This window comes from Meriones unguiculatus, chromosome X (genome assembly GCF_030254825.1).
Source record: "Meriones unguiculatus strain TT.TT164.6M chromosome X, Bangor_MerUng_6.1, whole genome shotgun sequence".
NCBI classification, from domain to species: domain Eukaryota; kingdom Metazoa; phylum Chordata; class Mammalia; order Rodentia; family Muridae; genus Meriones; species Meriones unguiculatus.
In genome coordinates, this window is record NC_083369.1 from 136,123,666 (window position 1) to 136,137,056 (window position 13,391).

At 40.7% G+C, this 13,391-nt stretch overlaps 1 protein-coding gene across 1 annotated transcript in view; it reads right to left on the bottom strand.

Annotated features, from left to right (window-relative positions):
- Positions 1 to 13,391, bottom strand: part of Pir (pirin) — a 98,670-nt gene that overhangs the window by 57,958 nt on the left and 27,321 nt on the right. The window contains 2 exon segments of the mRNA XM_060374784.1: positions 467 to 480; positions 2,470 to 2,560. Coding sequence (XP_060230767.1) covers positions 467 to 480; positions 2,470 to 2,560 — 105 coding nt within the window.

A 13,391-nucleotide genomic window follows, 5' to 3' on the forward strand; every position in this document is an offset into this window, starting at 1 on the left:
TTGGGCCTGCAGACTCTGAGACTGAACTTGTGTGTGGGCTCTCCTAGGATCTGTTGCCTGACTACAGTCCTGAGGGAACTTGTAGGTTTTCACAATGTGTAGTCCAGTGCTTCATTACAAGGGTCACTGTTAGGCCTAGCAGGAGCCTAATTTCCAGGGAGAGCGGAATCAATGCAAATGCAAGAGGTTTATTCAAGCCTCTGTGCTTTGTGGCTTCCCTCCAAACCATCGAGGAACAGGAACAGCACGGAGAGACACAAGCCTAGGGTTTTTAAAGGAAAAAGCACAAAGCACGGGAAAGCTGGGGGGTGGGGCAGGTTGCAGTCTTGGCAGTTTAGGATTGGGTGAAGGGCTATAGGGTAGTTGACTTTGAAAATGATTGGTTCATTGTAGGCGCCAAGTCCATCTAGTCCTGCCCCTATCTGGGTGGGGGCGCTGTAACAGTCTGGACCAGTTGCCAGGCAACATTATCTCCCAGATCTGGACTTTCCTCTGGAGGGGTGGAGACCTTTGGCATTCCTTTGCAACAGGGTGGGTCTTATCTCAATTCACCCGCTTTTCCTTTTATCCTTCTGCTTTCTGAAAAAGTACTAGGAGAACTTAGTTTAATATGAGGTATAGAATTCATAAAAAGACCCGTAAAACTAACTTGTTCCTTTCAGTCACCACAGGTTCCTTCCAGGCTCTGAGACTGATGATCTGGAAAAAGCTGTGAGCCATAAGCAAAAAGATGATGATGATGGCTTCCCACGCTGTGTGACGGACGTGACCTGGTTGTGAAGGAGAGAAAGGGGCCAGCATTCCCAGAACAGTGCAGAGAAGAGGTGGAGAGAGCTTTGCCCCTGCCTGTCCTGCTGCCCCTGTGGCCAGTTCCCTGTGTCACTTGCTATGGTCTTGTTATCCACAAACTTCCCTTTTGTTCTGTGCTTCCATATGAGATTCTGCCATTTGCAAATATATTAGGGTCAGAGGACAAGAATCAACAAGGGGGCTGTGTTTGTGTAAAAACTGTCAGGTAGGAATTGGTGTTGAGAGACCAAAAGATAAATTAGCAGCTATTATTAAGGCCTGAACTATGTGGGTGGAGAAGTCTAGTAATGCCCTGAAGGGAAGGACCGCCTTACTGCATTCTTTCCCCACCAACTAGAGATAAAGGTTGCTAGGAAACTGGCCCATCCTCCTACGGAGGGACACCAGGTCATTAATGGTCTGGGAACCTTCCTCTAGCCAATCAATTCAAAATGTAGCATTTTGACCAATAGATGCTTGCCAGGTAGGAATTGCCCCTGCCTTGGGCATGCTGGGAGGGACCGGAATCTATATATCACCCAACTAACCTGAGCGTGGGATTCACGGCTCCCACCGCTTCGGTGGTTGGTGTGTGTGGGCCCAAGCTGCAGCTTGTAATTTACAATAAAAAGAACCTCATGTATTTACAGCAGAGTCTGTTTATTCCTGGTCTTTTGGGGTTCACGAACTGGGTAGAACAGCGTCTACAGAGGATTGACTCCACAGCCATGCACCAAAAACAGAATCCTCGGATGCTCAAGTAGGTTTTATAAAGTGACGTAGTATCTGCATATAACCCTCCCATATTCTTTTCTCTAGATTGTTTATAACACTTAATACTATGTAAATTCTGTGTAAAGAGTTGCCATAGCACACTGTTTAGGGAATAATGATAAGAAAATGCCTGCATATGTTCAGTGCAGATGGAATTTCCCCCAGTTATCTTTTGTTGGCAAAAAAAGAAAAAGAAACAGGAGGAGAGGGAAAAAGAGGAGGAGGAGGAGACCATATGAAGGAAACAGCAGCATGAGAACTCTGAGACAACTATGAGGACCTGTAGTGGTTCTCTACATGCTTTGAAGATTTCATTACTTCACTACGTCTGAATACATTTCTCCCTGTTCTGTTTGATAAGTCCGATTGAACCTCTTAATGGAAAGATCCATTTTTTCACCCTTTTTCTGAAGTTCCTCTCCCTTTCCAACAAGCAACTGCTTGCCAACCTCCATTGCTGAACATGCTGACATTTTTAGACCCTCATTAAAAAAGACAGGACTTTCTCTCAGCAGCTCCATCTTGCTGGTAGCTGCTAAGGTTCACAACTTGCCCACACTATTGTTTTTCTCTTAAATGCTAATAAATGGTCTCAAGCTTCCTTCTGAGTCTAGTTTTTTTTTTTAAATTCTTTATTAATGTGACTAAAAACCAACAAAAGAGACCCCTGTTTTTCCTAGTAATACCAACTAGGAAGAGTACCAAGAGTATAGTAAAAACAACTCTTTCTTCTTAAAGATGCTTTTGTCGGGGTATTTTGTCATAGCAACAGAAAAGAAACAAAGAAAGGAGAGATCAGAGGTATTAGAGTATGAGAGAAGTGAGGGAAAGGATTGATGTACTGAAAATAGGCAAGATCAAACATACACAACCTAAGACTGTTACCATTCACCAATCCCCTGTCACGGCAATGCCTGTAGGTGTCCTGGGTTCATTTTACCAACATGTCCACAGAAGTCTTCATGGGCCATGCTGCACCCTTTCAGAAGATAAGATAAAAAACAACAACAACAAAACGAAAAACAAAAAAACAGAAGACAAAGTTGATCCTTTGACTACTGTAAAATGGAACTGTTTGAGGTCTTTATTGATTTGTATTGATCTGTACTGGTCTGTATTGATTTCTAGCAGCTCCATGTTTAAACACTACATTGGTTTATAAAACAATTTTTTCCTATTTGAAGTTGTTTTTTTTTTCCATTAAAATAATTGCCAAAGTATATAAATAGACATTTTCCCAAAGAAAACATTCAAATGGCTAGTGGGTATGGGAAGAAATGTTCACCATCACTAATCAGAGAAATGTAAATCAAAATCACAATGTGACATTGTAGGTACATACTAACAAAGTCAAAACAGAGGAAATTGTTTAAAAAAATGAGAAAAGGAGAATCCTCATATACTGTTGGTGAGAAGTAAACTGGTCAAGCCACCATAGAAAACAGAATGAAAGTCATTAAAAAAAAAAACAAAAAACTAGAAATAGAATTACCACATATCACACTTTCTTTTTTGTTTATTCTATTTTTTTTTTATTTAATCACTTTGGAGTCTGATCCCAGGCCCCTCTCTTCTCTTCTGCCAGCCCAACCTTCATGCCCCTTCCCCCTACCTATTAAACTTCAACACAAAATTTGTCTCACCTACAAGAAGTGTAGGAATAAAGATAGACCCAACTTTCTTAATCCTTGGTATATACTGAAACCTCAGGATCGTTTTGATTTGCATTTCCCTGATGACTAATGGCCTTGAAATCTGTACACCGAAAGAAACTAATCAAGAGGTAGGACTCTTGCTAAAATGCTCAATTCCTATCCAGAAAGGCAAAGAGGATGGGCATCAGAAGAAGAAGAAAACAGGGAACTAGTCAGGAGCCTGCCACAGAGGGCCTCTGAAAGGCTCTGCCCTGCAGACTATCAAAGCAGATGCTGAGACTCATGGCCAACCTTTGGGCAGAGTGCAGGGAAACTTATGAAAGAAGTGAGAAATAGTAAGATCTGGAGAGGACAGGAACTCCACAAGGAGAGCAACTAGAACCAAAAAAATCTGAGCACATGGGTCTTTCCTGAGACTGATACTCCAACCAAGGACTATGCATGGAGATAAACTAAGACCCCTGCACAGATGTAACCCATGGCAGTTTAGTGTCCAAGCAGGTTCCATAGTAATAGGAACAGGGACTGTCTCTGACATGAACTGATTGGCCTGCTCTTTGATCACCTTCCCCTGAGGGGAGAGCAGCCTTACCAACATACTATGGAATCAGTTTAGCTGCCCAACAACAAATGAATAGGTAATGAAAATGAAGATGATACAAAGCCTTAGAAGGGGAAGATACAGTATGGATAAAGCTGAAATACATTACATTAAATGAAATAAGACAGATAAAAAAAAAAAGACAATTACTGCATGGTCTCACATAGAAACTGAGATTAAAGGAAAAATGGGGAAAATATGGAAATGTGATCAAGGGCCCACAGGTAGTGATAAATAAGTTCTTGGGGCCCAGTGCACAATGTGATTAGAATTAATACTACTGCATTTGATATAGGGAGGAGGGGGTCCTGGAGAGATGGCTACGTTGGTGAAGTGCATTCCATGAAATCCCAAGGACCTGAGCTTGATCCTCAGAACCCACCTCCTAACAACCAGGTGTGGTAGATGTTTGTAACACCAGTGCAAAGGAGGTGAAGATTGACAGATCTCTGGGGTTCACTGGTCAGCCAACCCAGCTTACTTGAAAATCTCCAAGACAGTGAGACATGTCTCTAAAAATGGTAGATGGTTCCTGAAGAATAACACACCCAAGGTTAGCCTGTGCCCTCCACTCACAAACAGAAACACATGAATACAAACATGATAACCTTGTGTGTATATAATTCCAGGTTACATATCTGCGTCAAAACTCCACAGTATATGCATGCATCAAAACATTACAGTGTATACAATTGTCACATTATAGCATAATAAAGCATGGAGGAGCAAAGAACAGAGTATCTGTGGTGATCTGTTCATTTTTCCACCCAAAACTTGTTAAGGGAACTGACACAGGAGAGCAACCTGAGAGAATGACCCTGAGAGGTAGCCATAGGACCCACACCATGCAATGCCTTTGAGGGAATTTCACTATGTTCCATCCTCCAAGGAGGTGCAGTCCAGAAATGCCAGAGCTCATAACCAATTGAAGTAGTAGTATTCACTCTAAAGGCCCAGTACAGTCCATGATGGGCCTCCTACAGCTGAGGTGAAAATAGCCTGTTCTTGGAAAAACAGGGTCTCAGCTAGTAAGGCCATGTTCACACAAGTGTGTAAAGTGACACATCTCAAGTCTTCACACCCTACCCTAAAGGCAAGTCAGGAAGCTCAAAGGAAACATTTCTGACACCAGGTACACAAAGGTACTCAAAACTGTTTATGACATATACCAAGCAACTTCAAATTAAAGTCAGTCTTCCCAGATTTGTTTCTAGGAACAACAGCAAGGCCATGTGTGTACATGCTCATGTTCCCACATTCAGGGTACACACTAAATCTAGAATTGAAAAGAAATGCTATGTGTCCCACAGAGTGGCCACTATCCACATAGAGCTGCTTAAGTTTCCCTTAAATCAAATTAATACACTTTGAAGTCAGCTCCTCCGCTGTACCAGCCACAGTTTGAGTGCTCAGTACCTTCCTGGAGCTTTATGGCTGCCATAGCCAATAGCACAAACTAAAAAACATTTCCATCTTTGCAGTGTTTGACTTGTCATTGCAATCTACACAAATGAACTTAAAAATTAGATTTCAGCAATGGTGGGCATTTTGGATAGAGTAGAAAACCGCCAAAACTGCAAGCATACTAACTGACCTCAAAAGAAAAAAAAAAAAAAAGAACTCTAAAATTTCTTTTCTTTTATGGTCTTGTAATCAAATTGGGGAAAAAAAGACTAAAGAGACAGCAAATACTTGGAACATTTAATCACTTCAAAGTCATGGTGATATTGTTACAAGAAATACTCAAGTTAGTACCTGAGGCTTAAAAATGTGTAGGGGTTGCATTGTCCTCTATTATGGCCTGGTAAGGCTGCTCCCCCCCAGGGGGAGGAGGAGAGGAGAACCTCCCCTATCAGTGGACTTGGGGAGTGGCATGCATGCAGAAAGGAGAGGGAGGGTGGGATCGGGAGGGGAGGAGGGAGGGGCTTATGGGGGGGATGCAGAATGAATAAAGGGTAATTGATGAAAAATTAAAAAAAAAGAAAAAAAAAAGAAAAGATAATTTAAGAACCTTAAATGACTTTCAAAAGTGGAAGAAAACATGGAGTTAGTCAATTTACATGGAGCACGTCTCGCCCCTGGGGGCAATGGTCTCCTGAACCTACTCAGACCTCGGACACCACCATTGCTACTTCTAGAACTGATGCAGGATGTTCCAACGAGGGGGTTAAGGCTTCTCATAATATTTCCTATAAGTCCACACCTGTTTGTTTATAACCCCCATTTTTATTCATTATTAGCCAGATAGAGCCAAGTAATTGTGGTAATGATACTTGCTTTTTTGCCCAATGCTGGAATGCTAGTGAATTTAGGTATGCCCTGGTTACTCGCATGCCTCACTGGGTGCCTGTGCCCGTTGATGCCCCTCACGCTATGACTCTCTTCAGACAGAAAAAGGATTTTGGAATTACAGCCGCCATTGTTACTGCCATCTCATTGACGGCTGTTGGAGCTACCACCGCGGCATTAGCCATGAGTCATAGACCCTAAATAATCTTTTAGCCAATGTAGCTCATGCTTTAGATGTACAAAAAGGAATTAATGCTCAACTAAAAGGAGACTTGATGGTGTTCAATCAGAGGATTGACCTCATGCAGGAGCAAATTGATACCCTATGGCAAATCGCTCAACTTGGCTGTCAATGGAAGTATGCTGGACTTTGTGTCACTAGCATACAATATGAGATTTTTTCCCATGCTGCAAATCTGTCTAAACAATTGTCTAGCTATATTTTAGGTAATTGGACTGAAGAATTCGATACTATGATGGAGCAGCTGAGAGTGGCCATTGTTAGGGCAAATTCTACCAGAGTGGACGCAGGACTAGCCACAGGATTATCATCATGGATTGCTGCAGTCATGAATCATTTGAAGGAATGGGCGGGCATGGGAGCATTAGCAGGCCTTCTGGTGTTGGTCTCCTTGGTTTGCCTGTGGTGTATATGCAAGATTAGAGTCTCACAACAGCTTAATGCAGCCATGATCATTCAGGCCTTTACAGCCATTGAAGCAGGACAGTCTCCCCAAGCATGGTTGGCTACCATAAAAAGCTAAAATGTTAAGCTCAGAATGTGAGGCTAAGCACTGCACTCAGGGTCAGCCGCTTTCGACCCAGAGAAGAGCAAGTCTGATTGCATGCGGGTTGATGCCCCAGGTCCCGCCTCTGAGAAAAAGGTATTGGATGGGTCTGATGCTCTTTGGGTGGATGACACCTAAATGAACATTGGTACAAAGTCCCAATTTATTTCTAATATCAGAGATCAGACCTCTACTCTTGCCTGATGCGTCTAAAACAAAAAGGGGGAACTGTAGAGAGCTGCGTAATGCCGCGCCTTAAAGATGGAGCTGGTTTCCGCCTTCCACCTTCCCGATGGAGAGTGCTCTCTGTCACAAACAACTCCATATTTGGCTAAGGCTGAGGATCTGGCTTGCTTCCGTGTATGTGGACCTATCTGCATTGCCCACAAGGCACGCTGGGGTTGGCTACCCAGAGGCTATTTAAGCTGTGGGCTGGCTTTCCCCAGGGTCAGAAGATTGTTCAAGGTTCCTGAATAAACTGCATTGAGAAGAAAAAAAAATGTGTAGGGGTCAAGATCTGTATGATTTATTTAAATTGGATAATTTGTACATACCTATAACTCCAAAAAAAATTACCATTCATCCTAAGCAGTTGTGAAAGGCATGTGACAGTTCTCTGCAAACTACCCACTCCAGGCATAGACATTCTCATAACAATTCAGTTTTCGTACTTTAGCTACTTCAGTATTTTCTTTAAACATTAATATGATTGTCCTTTTTAATTTTTGAAATTTTGTTTAAAGCTGTCTTTAACCATTATTATTACAAGAGTAACCCAGAAAAATAAATCTTTGGTTAAAATCCTAATATCAACTGCTGGGATTTTAATTTTCACTCAAATATACTAAATCGAATAAAAGGGTTTTTAAATTATTAAAAAAAAAATCAGTACTTACAAATGAATTGTCCTTTTTTTACTAACCTCCTAAACTAACTTTTACTAAATCCCCAAATCCTAACTCTGTAAATCCACAAAAAGAAAAAAAAAAAAGATTGAAAACACTATACATATTTTCAAAAAGCCAAAATGTATTGCCAAGAGATAAGAAATGAGAAAATATTTATGAAGTTTTCAGTATCTTTGATATACTGCACCATCATCACTATTAGGATATGTGTATGGGTATTTTGCCTGCCATGCATGCCTGTGCACCACGTGCATCCTTGGGTGCTCTCAGAGGCCTGAGAAGGCAGAAGATCCCCTAGAACTGGAGTTCCAACTTGTGGTTGAGAGCCACCACGTGGGTGCTGGCACACCCTAAACATGGTGACACATTCCCTAGGGTGAGGACCATGACTGAATATAGAGGAGAAAGAGATCTGAGCGGTAGCTTTCATCAAGTTTCCTGACTTGATGCAGTGTGACCGCTACCTTATACTCCAGCCTGTTGCACTTTCCGCATCATGATGTACAATCATATAACCTCCAGCCATGAGCCAAAATAACTCCTTTTTTCTTTGGGTTGCTTTAATCTGGTGTTTGGTCATAGCAATAAGGAAAACAAAAAACAAAAACAAAAACAAAAAACAAAAAAAAAAAAAACAAAAAAACGGGAATATGCCAGGGAAAACTGAGGCACTGATGATAGTGCGAGGGTGTTCTATGAAGATATGGAGGCTACTAAGTGAGAAAAAAAAGGAATGGGAAGATGTTTCCAAGTTTTATGAAACAGAACCAAGAATAATAATATACTGATTTTACCCACAAGCTTGCCTCCTATTGCAATAGCTTGACTTACACCCTGTGACCACTGTTCCATCAGCCACAGGTGGTTACATGAACAGGATAGAGTTTCGGGAAGCCTTGTGATTCCCCTTTGGTATTTCCTCCCATACGGAGGGTATTCCATTACTGTTAACACCTCTTACCTCTTACACCAAGAGCCTCATCCTCCGCTTCTTACTGAGATGAGCTTGCAAGACAAAACCCAGCTTCTTCTTTCCCCTTCCTTGGAGGAATCAGATTTCACATAGAAAGCAAGGATCTTCTTTGAGGATTGTACTCTGACAAGGACCTTCATGAGCAACATGCAAAAACCAACCTGCAACCTGCCTATAGATACAGGCCATTGAATCCACCATTAAATTTTCACAAACAGACATTCTTGACCCAGTCCTTTCTTACTCTTTTATCTTTTTAAGTGGTTGACAACTCAAGCTGGGCAACAGCCACTGTTAAATTATGCCTCCTCATAACCTCAAACAGGGGCACCAACAGATTTGCTATAGCCATGTTATTAAAGTTTTATTTGTGTTGTATGGTTTTGCCTTCTTTGTCAAAATTAAGTTTCCATAGGTGTGTGGGTTTATTTCTGCGTTTTTGATTCAATTCCATTGATCCACCAGTCTGTTTCCATGCCAGTACCATGCAGTTTTTATTACTGCTGCTCTGCAATTTAGCTTGAGATCAGGGATAGAGATACCTCCAGAAGATCTTTTATTGCACAGGATTGTTTTAGCTATTCTGTTTTTTTTTTATTTTTCCATATGAGCTTGGGAATTGTTCTTTCAAGGCCTATAAAGAATTGTGTTGGTAATTTGTTGGGAATTGCATTGAATCTGTAGATTACTTTTGGTAAGATGGCCATTTTTACTATGTTAATCCTACCAGGAGATCTTTCCATCTTCTGATATCTTCTTCCATTCCTTTCTGCAGACTTGAAGGTTTTTTTGTTTGTTTGTTTGTTTGTTTTTTCCATACAAGTCTTTCACTTGCTTGGTCGGGGTTACACAAAGAAACTTTATGTTTTCTTGTCACTATTGTGAAAGGTGTTGTTTCTCTCTCAGCATGCTTGTCTTTTGTATACAAGAGAACTACTGAGACTCCACGGAGCAGGGGATTGAAGCAGATGTTAAGACTCACATCCAAACTTTGGGCAGAGGCTCAGGGAGTTCTAGCAAAGAGTGGGGGAATAGAAGGACCCAGAGAGGACAGGAGTTCCGTAAGAAGAACAACAGAGCCAACAAATCTGGGGCCATGGGGACTGCAGAGACTAATGTACCAACCAAGGACCATGCATGAAGAGGACCTAGATGCCCTGCTCATATGTAGCTGATAGGCAGCTCAGTCTCCATATGGGTTCCCTAGTAAGGGGAGCAGGGCTGTCTCTGACATGGACTCTATTGCCTGCTCTTTGATCACTCCCCCCCCCCGCCCGTGGGGGGAGTGCCAGGCCACAGAGGAAGAGAATATAGTCAGTCCTGATGAGACTTGATAGGCTGAGGTCAGCTGGGAGGGGAGGAGGGATCCCCTTTTCTGAGGAGTAGTGGAGGGGGATGGAGGAAAGAGGAAGGGACGGTAGGACTGGGATGAGTTGAGGGAGGGGACTAGAATCGGGATGTAAAGTGAATAAATTATAAAAAAACCTAAAATTTAAAAGTAAATAAAATACAGAAAAAAGAAAAAAAATAAAATAAAGTTTTGTACTGTACCATATAACAAGCCCTCATCTACTTGAGCTATCTGTATTGGGTGTCAGTTCTTTTTTGATTTATGTATTTGTGTGTAGGGGATGACTGTGTGTGTGTGTTCTCACCCATGCTTTTATTAGCATATAAATGAACAGATTTCCTAATGACATTTTTATACTGCTTCATTTTGGTGTATTCTTTTCCTCTTTTGTTCTCTCCATATCTCCCTGTTCTGCCTGCCTGCTTCCCAGTGCTTCTATTTTTATTCGCATGACATGTAGTAGTTGGGAAGGAAAAAATTGAGAATAAAGTAAAATGACATTTATATAAATATGATATGAAGAATCTCTTACTTTGTATGCTAACCTAAAAAAGTTAATTAAACAAGAAAATCTCTAATATATGAGAGTTAAATATATGTATGGTAGAAACAGCAGATTAAAGACCAATTATATGTTACATTTGATCTTAGTCAAAAGGCCATGAATTGATAATAATTAGACTTTAAAGTAAGCAAATATAACAGAACATTTACATTCATCAAATGAAACATCATTCTGTAATTATTAGTTTGCACAGAGATGCTTGAACATACATACACAGAAAATGTTAGTAGTGGACATCTCAAGATGATAAATGCGGACATTTTTTTATTATTATTTTCTTTCCACTCTTTAATCCGATGAATAGTTTTCTTTTTTCATCCAACAGAAACATTTTATTCTGGAAACAAGATACCTCTTCCAATCAGTAAAAGTGAGTGTTATGGATTAGTCTTTATAGATTTGTTCCCCAAATAATGGGTTGGACAGGAAAGTAACAGCAAGCATGACTACATATTACATGTGAGGACAATGTAGCACACACTTTCCCATGGGTAATGTTTAATTTTTATAAAAGTCACTCAAGCCAGAATAGGAACAAAGCACTTGGGATTCAATAACTTTAAAGGTACAGATAGCAAGCTTCCAGTTTTCAAAGAACCAGCCAAACTAGAAGGAGCAGTGTCTATAATTGCTTTCCTGTTTTTCCTGTTTTTGTTTAGCTTGGGCTCAAGCTTCCCTTTGGCTTCTCAGAGAAGACCCTGTTAAATCATAGCCCTAGATTACTCAAGTCAAGCATAAAGTCTCTCAAATTGCAAGCCATAACATACATAATATATGTGTGTGTGTGTGTGTGTGTAATATATAATTATATGTTCACATATGTATATCTATAAACAGAGATACCTTGAAAAGTAAATTGTGATATGGCTCATTTATACATGACCCTACATGGACACTAAGAGAGGGCTTCTTTCATGTTTAATTTTAGGGAACACTTGCAAAAAGTTCTCAGAGTATAAAAAGAAAGTCATCCTCCTTTCCCTCTGCTTTCCCAGTGTGCCCTTCCTATTTTTCCGGGTAATACAAACATAAACATTGTTATAAAATCTGAGTCAAAGACATCTGGCCAGTGAAGTTTTACTGGATGTAAAAAGCCTACCTCTCAATGCTTAAAGCAAATATCTCCAGTCTCCAAAGAAACTACTGTTACTTTATTTATTAGAATCTTTTGTTTTGGTTATTTATTTATTGCTAAATGTGGTAAATGCTTGACAGCAACTTTGAGTTGATGTCTGTAGAACATCTTAAAAAGGAAACAAAACAAAAACAAAAGCAAACCTCGAGCAGTTACTTCTGAGAGTTGAGACAAGCCAGATGATCTTTTAGGGCATTGCATAATCACAAACACCTGGAGAATTGCCACCAGTGGTTGACGAATTGTGTTATGTTTAAACTCAAGAGTTGTGTGTGTCAAATGAAGTAATAAGTTTGTAATCTGAACCAGGTGTTTCCTCAGAGCACTTGATATGCTACTTGGTCTCCTGTCTTCCTTTCCTCCTTCCAGTCTCTTCCATGGGTCTTTACCAGGATTTTTGTTCCTTTGTAAGTTCTTAGTACTTTGGGTGTTTGTTTTTGGAGAGAGAAAGACACAAACCCACAAAGTGTTGAAAGAAAAGTGTCATTTACCATATAAAGTGTGAGAAAGGTGGATCTCAGGGAACTGTAAGTTACTTCAGAAGAATTCCCACACAAGAGAAAATATAGTTTGTTGCTTCCTTCCAGCTGGTATGTAGAAAGAAGAGCAAGGAGGAGGCCTCATTCTGTGTCTGGTAATAAAACACAAGACTTATCTTGTGGAGCAAAAATTACATTATGGGGACAATTATATTTCCTTTTCATTTCTTTTTACCCTAAAATGGTGACTTTTTTTCTACTGGTATCTAAGTAGTAAAGAAAAGAAAAATGTCACACGTTGAGGTTATGGCTGACAAGAAATGCCAGCAAAGAACATATTGTATGATAGAAACTATGAGCCGTTCGCAGGGGCATGTTTTAATTCATACCCTTGAAGACCCCAAAATAAAAACATCTTCACAATGTGAGAAATCCCTCCAAAACCTGAAAATTCACTCCACTAACTCTTCTCATCTAACACTAATCCCACAATACAGACCTTCACCAGCCCCCAAAGGTGGCCACAACAACAATGTTTCTAAAAAAGAAAAGAAACAGGAGATGGGAACACAGTTCAGATGTCTAGTCAACAGGAAAACCCAAGGAGGGTGCAGTTCCGCTGGTCCTACTTTGACACCGTCCTGTCATAAACCTACAAGGGAGCCAGACCTTACAGAACTCCTGCCTCACTTCTCCCTGCAGGGTAGGCTCTTTCTGCATCTAGCAGCTAGTCACCTTTAGGCCTGCTGAATCACTTCCTGGGTTGCCGTCAGCAAGTTGTGAGCTGTGGGGTGAAGTCCTTTACTTTCGTTTAGAGAATCAGTGGAGTCATAGGCAACATGGACCTAAAGGTTGGGCTCCTTGAGTATGGTCAGAACTAAGTGATGAAACATGGTTGGAGCCCAGCATATGTTCAGTAAACTCTAGAGTGATTACATCAATGACATACAGATGTCATTACCCATATCTGTAAGTCCTCCATCATATCCTCTCTCCTACTTCCTGAAGTATATTACCCAGACATTGCCATAGTTCCTTTTGTCACTGCATTCAGGTCACAGTTTAAATACCACACAGTGAATGA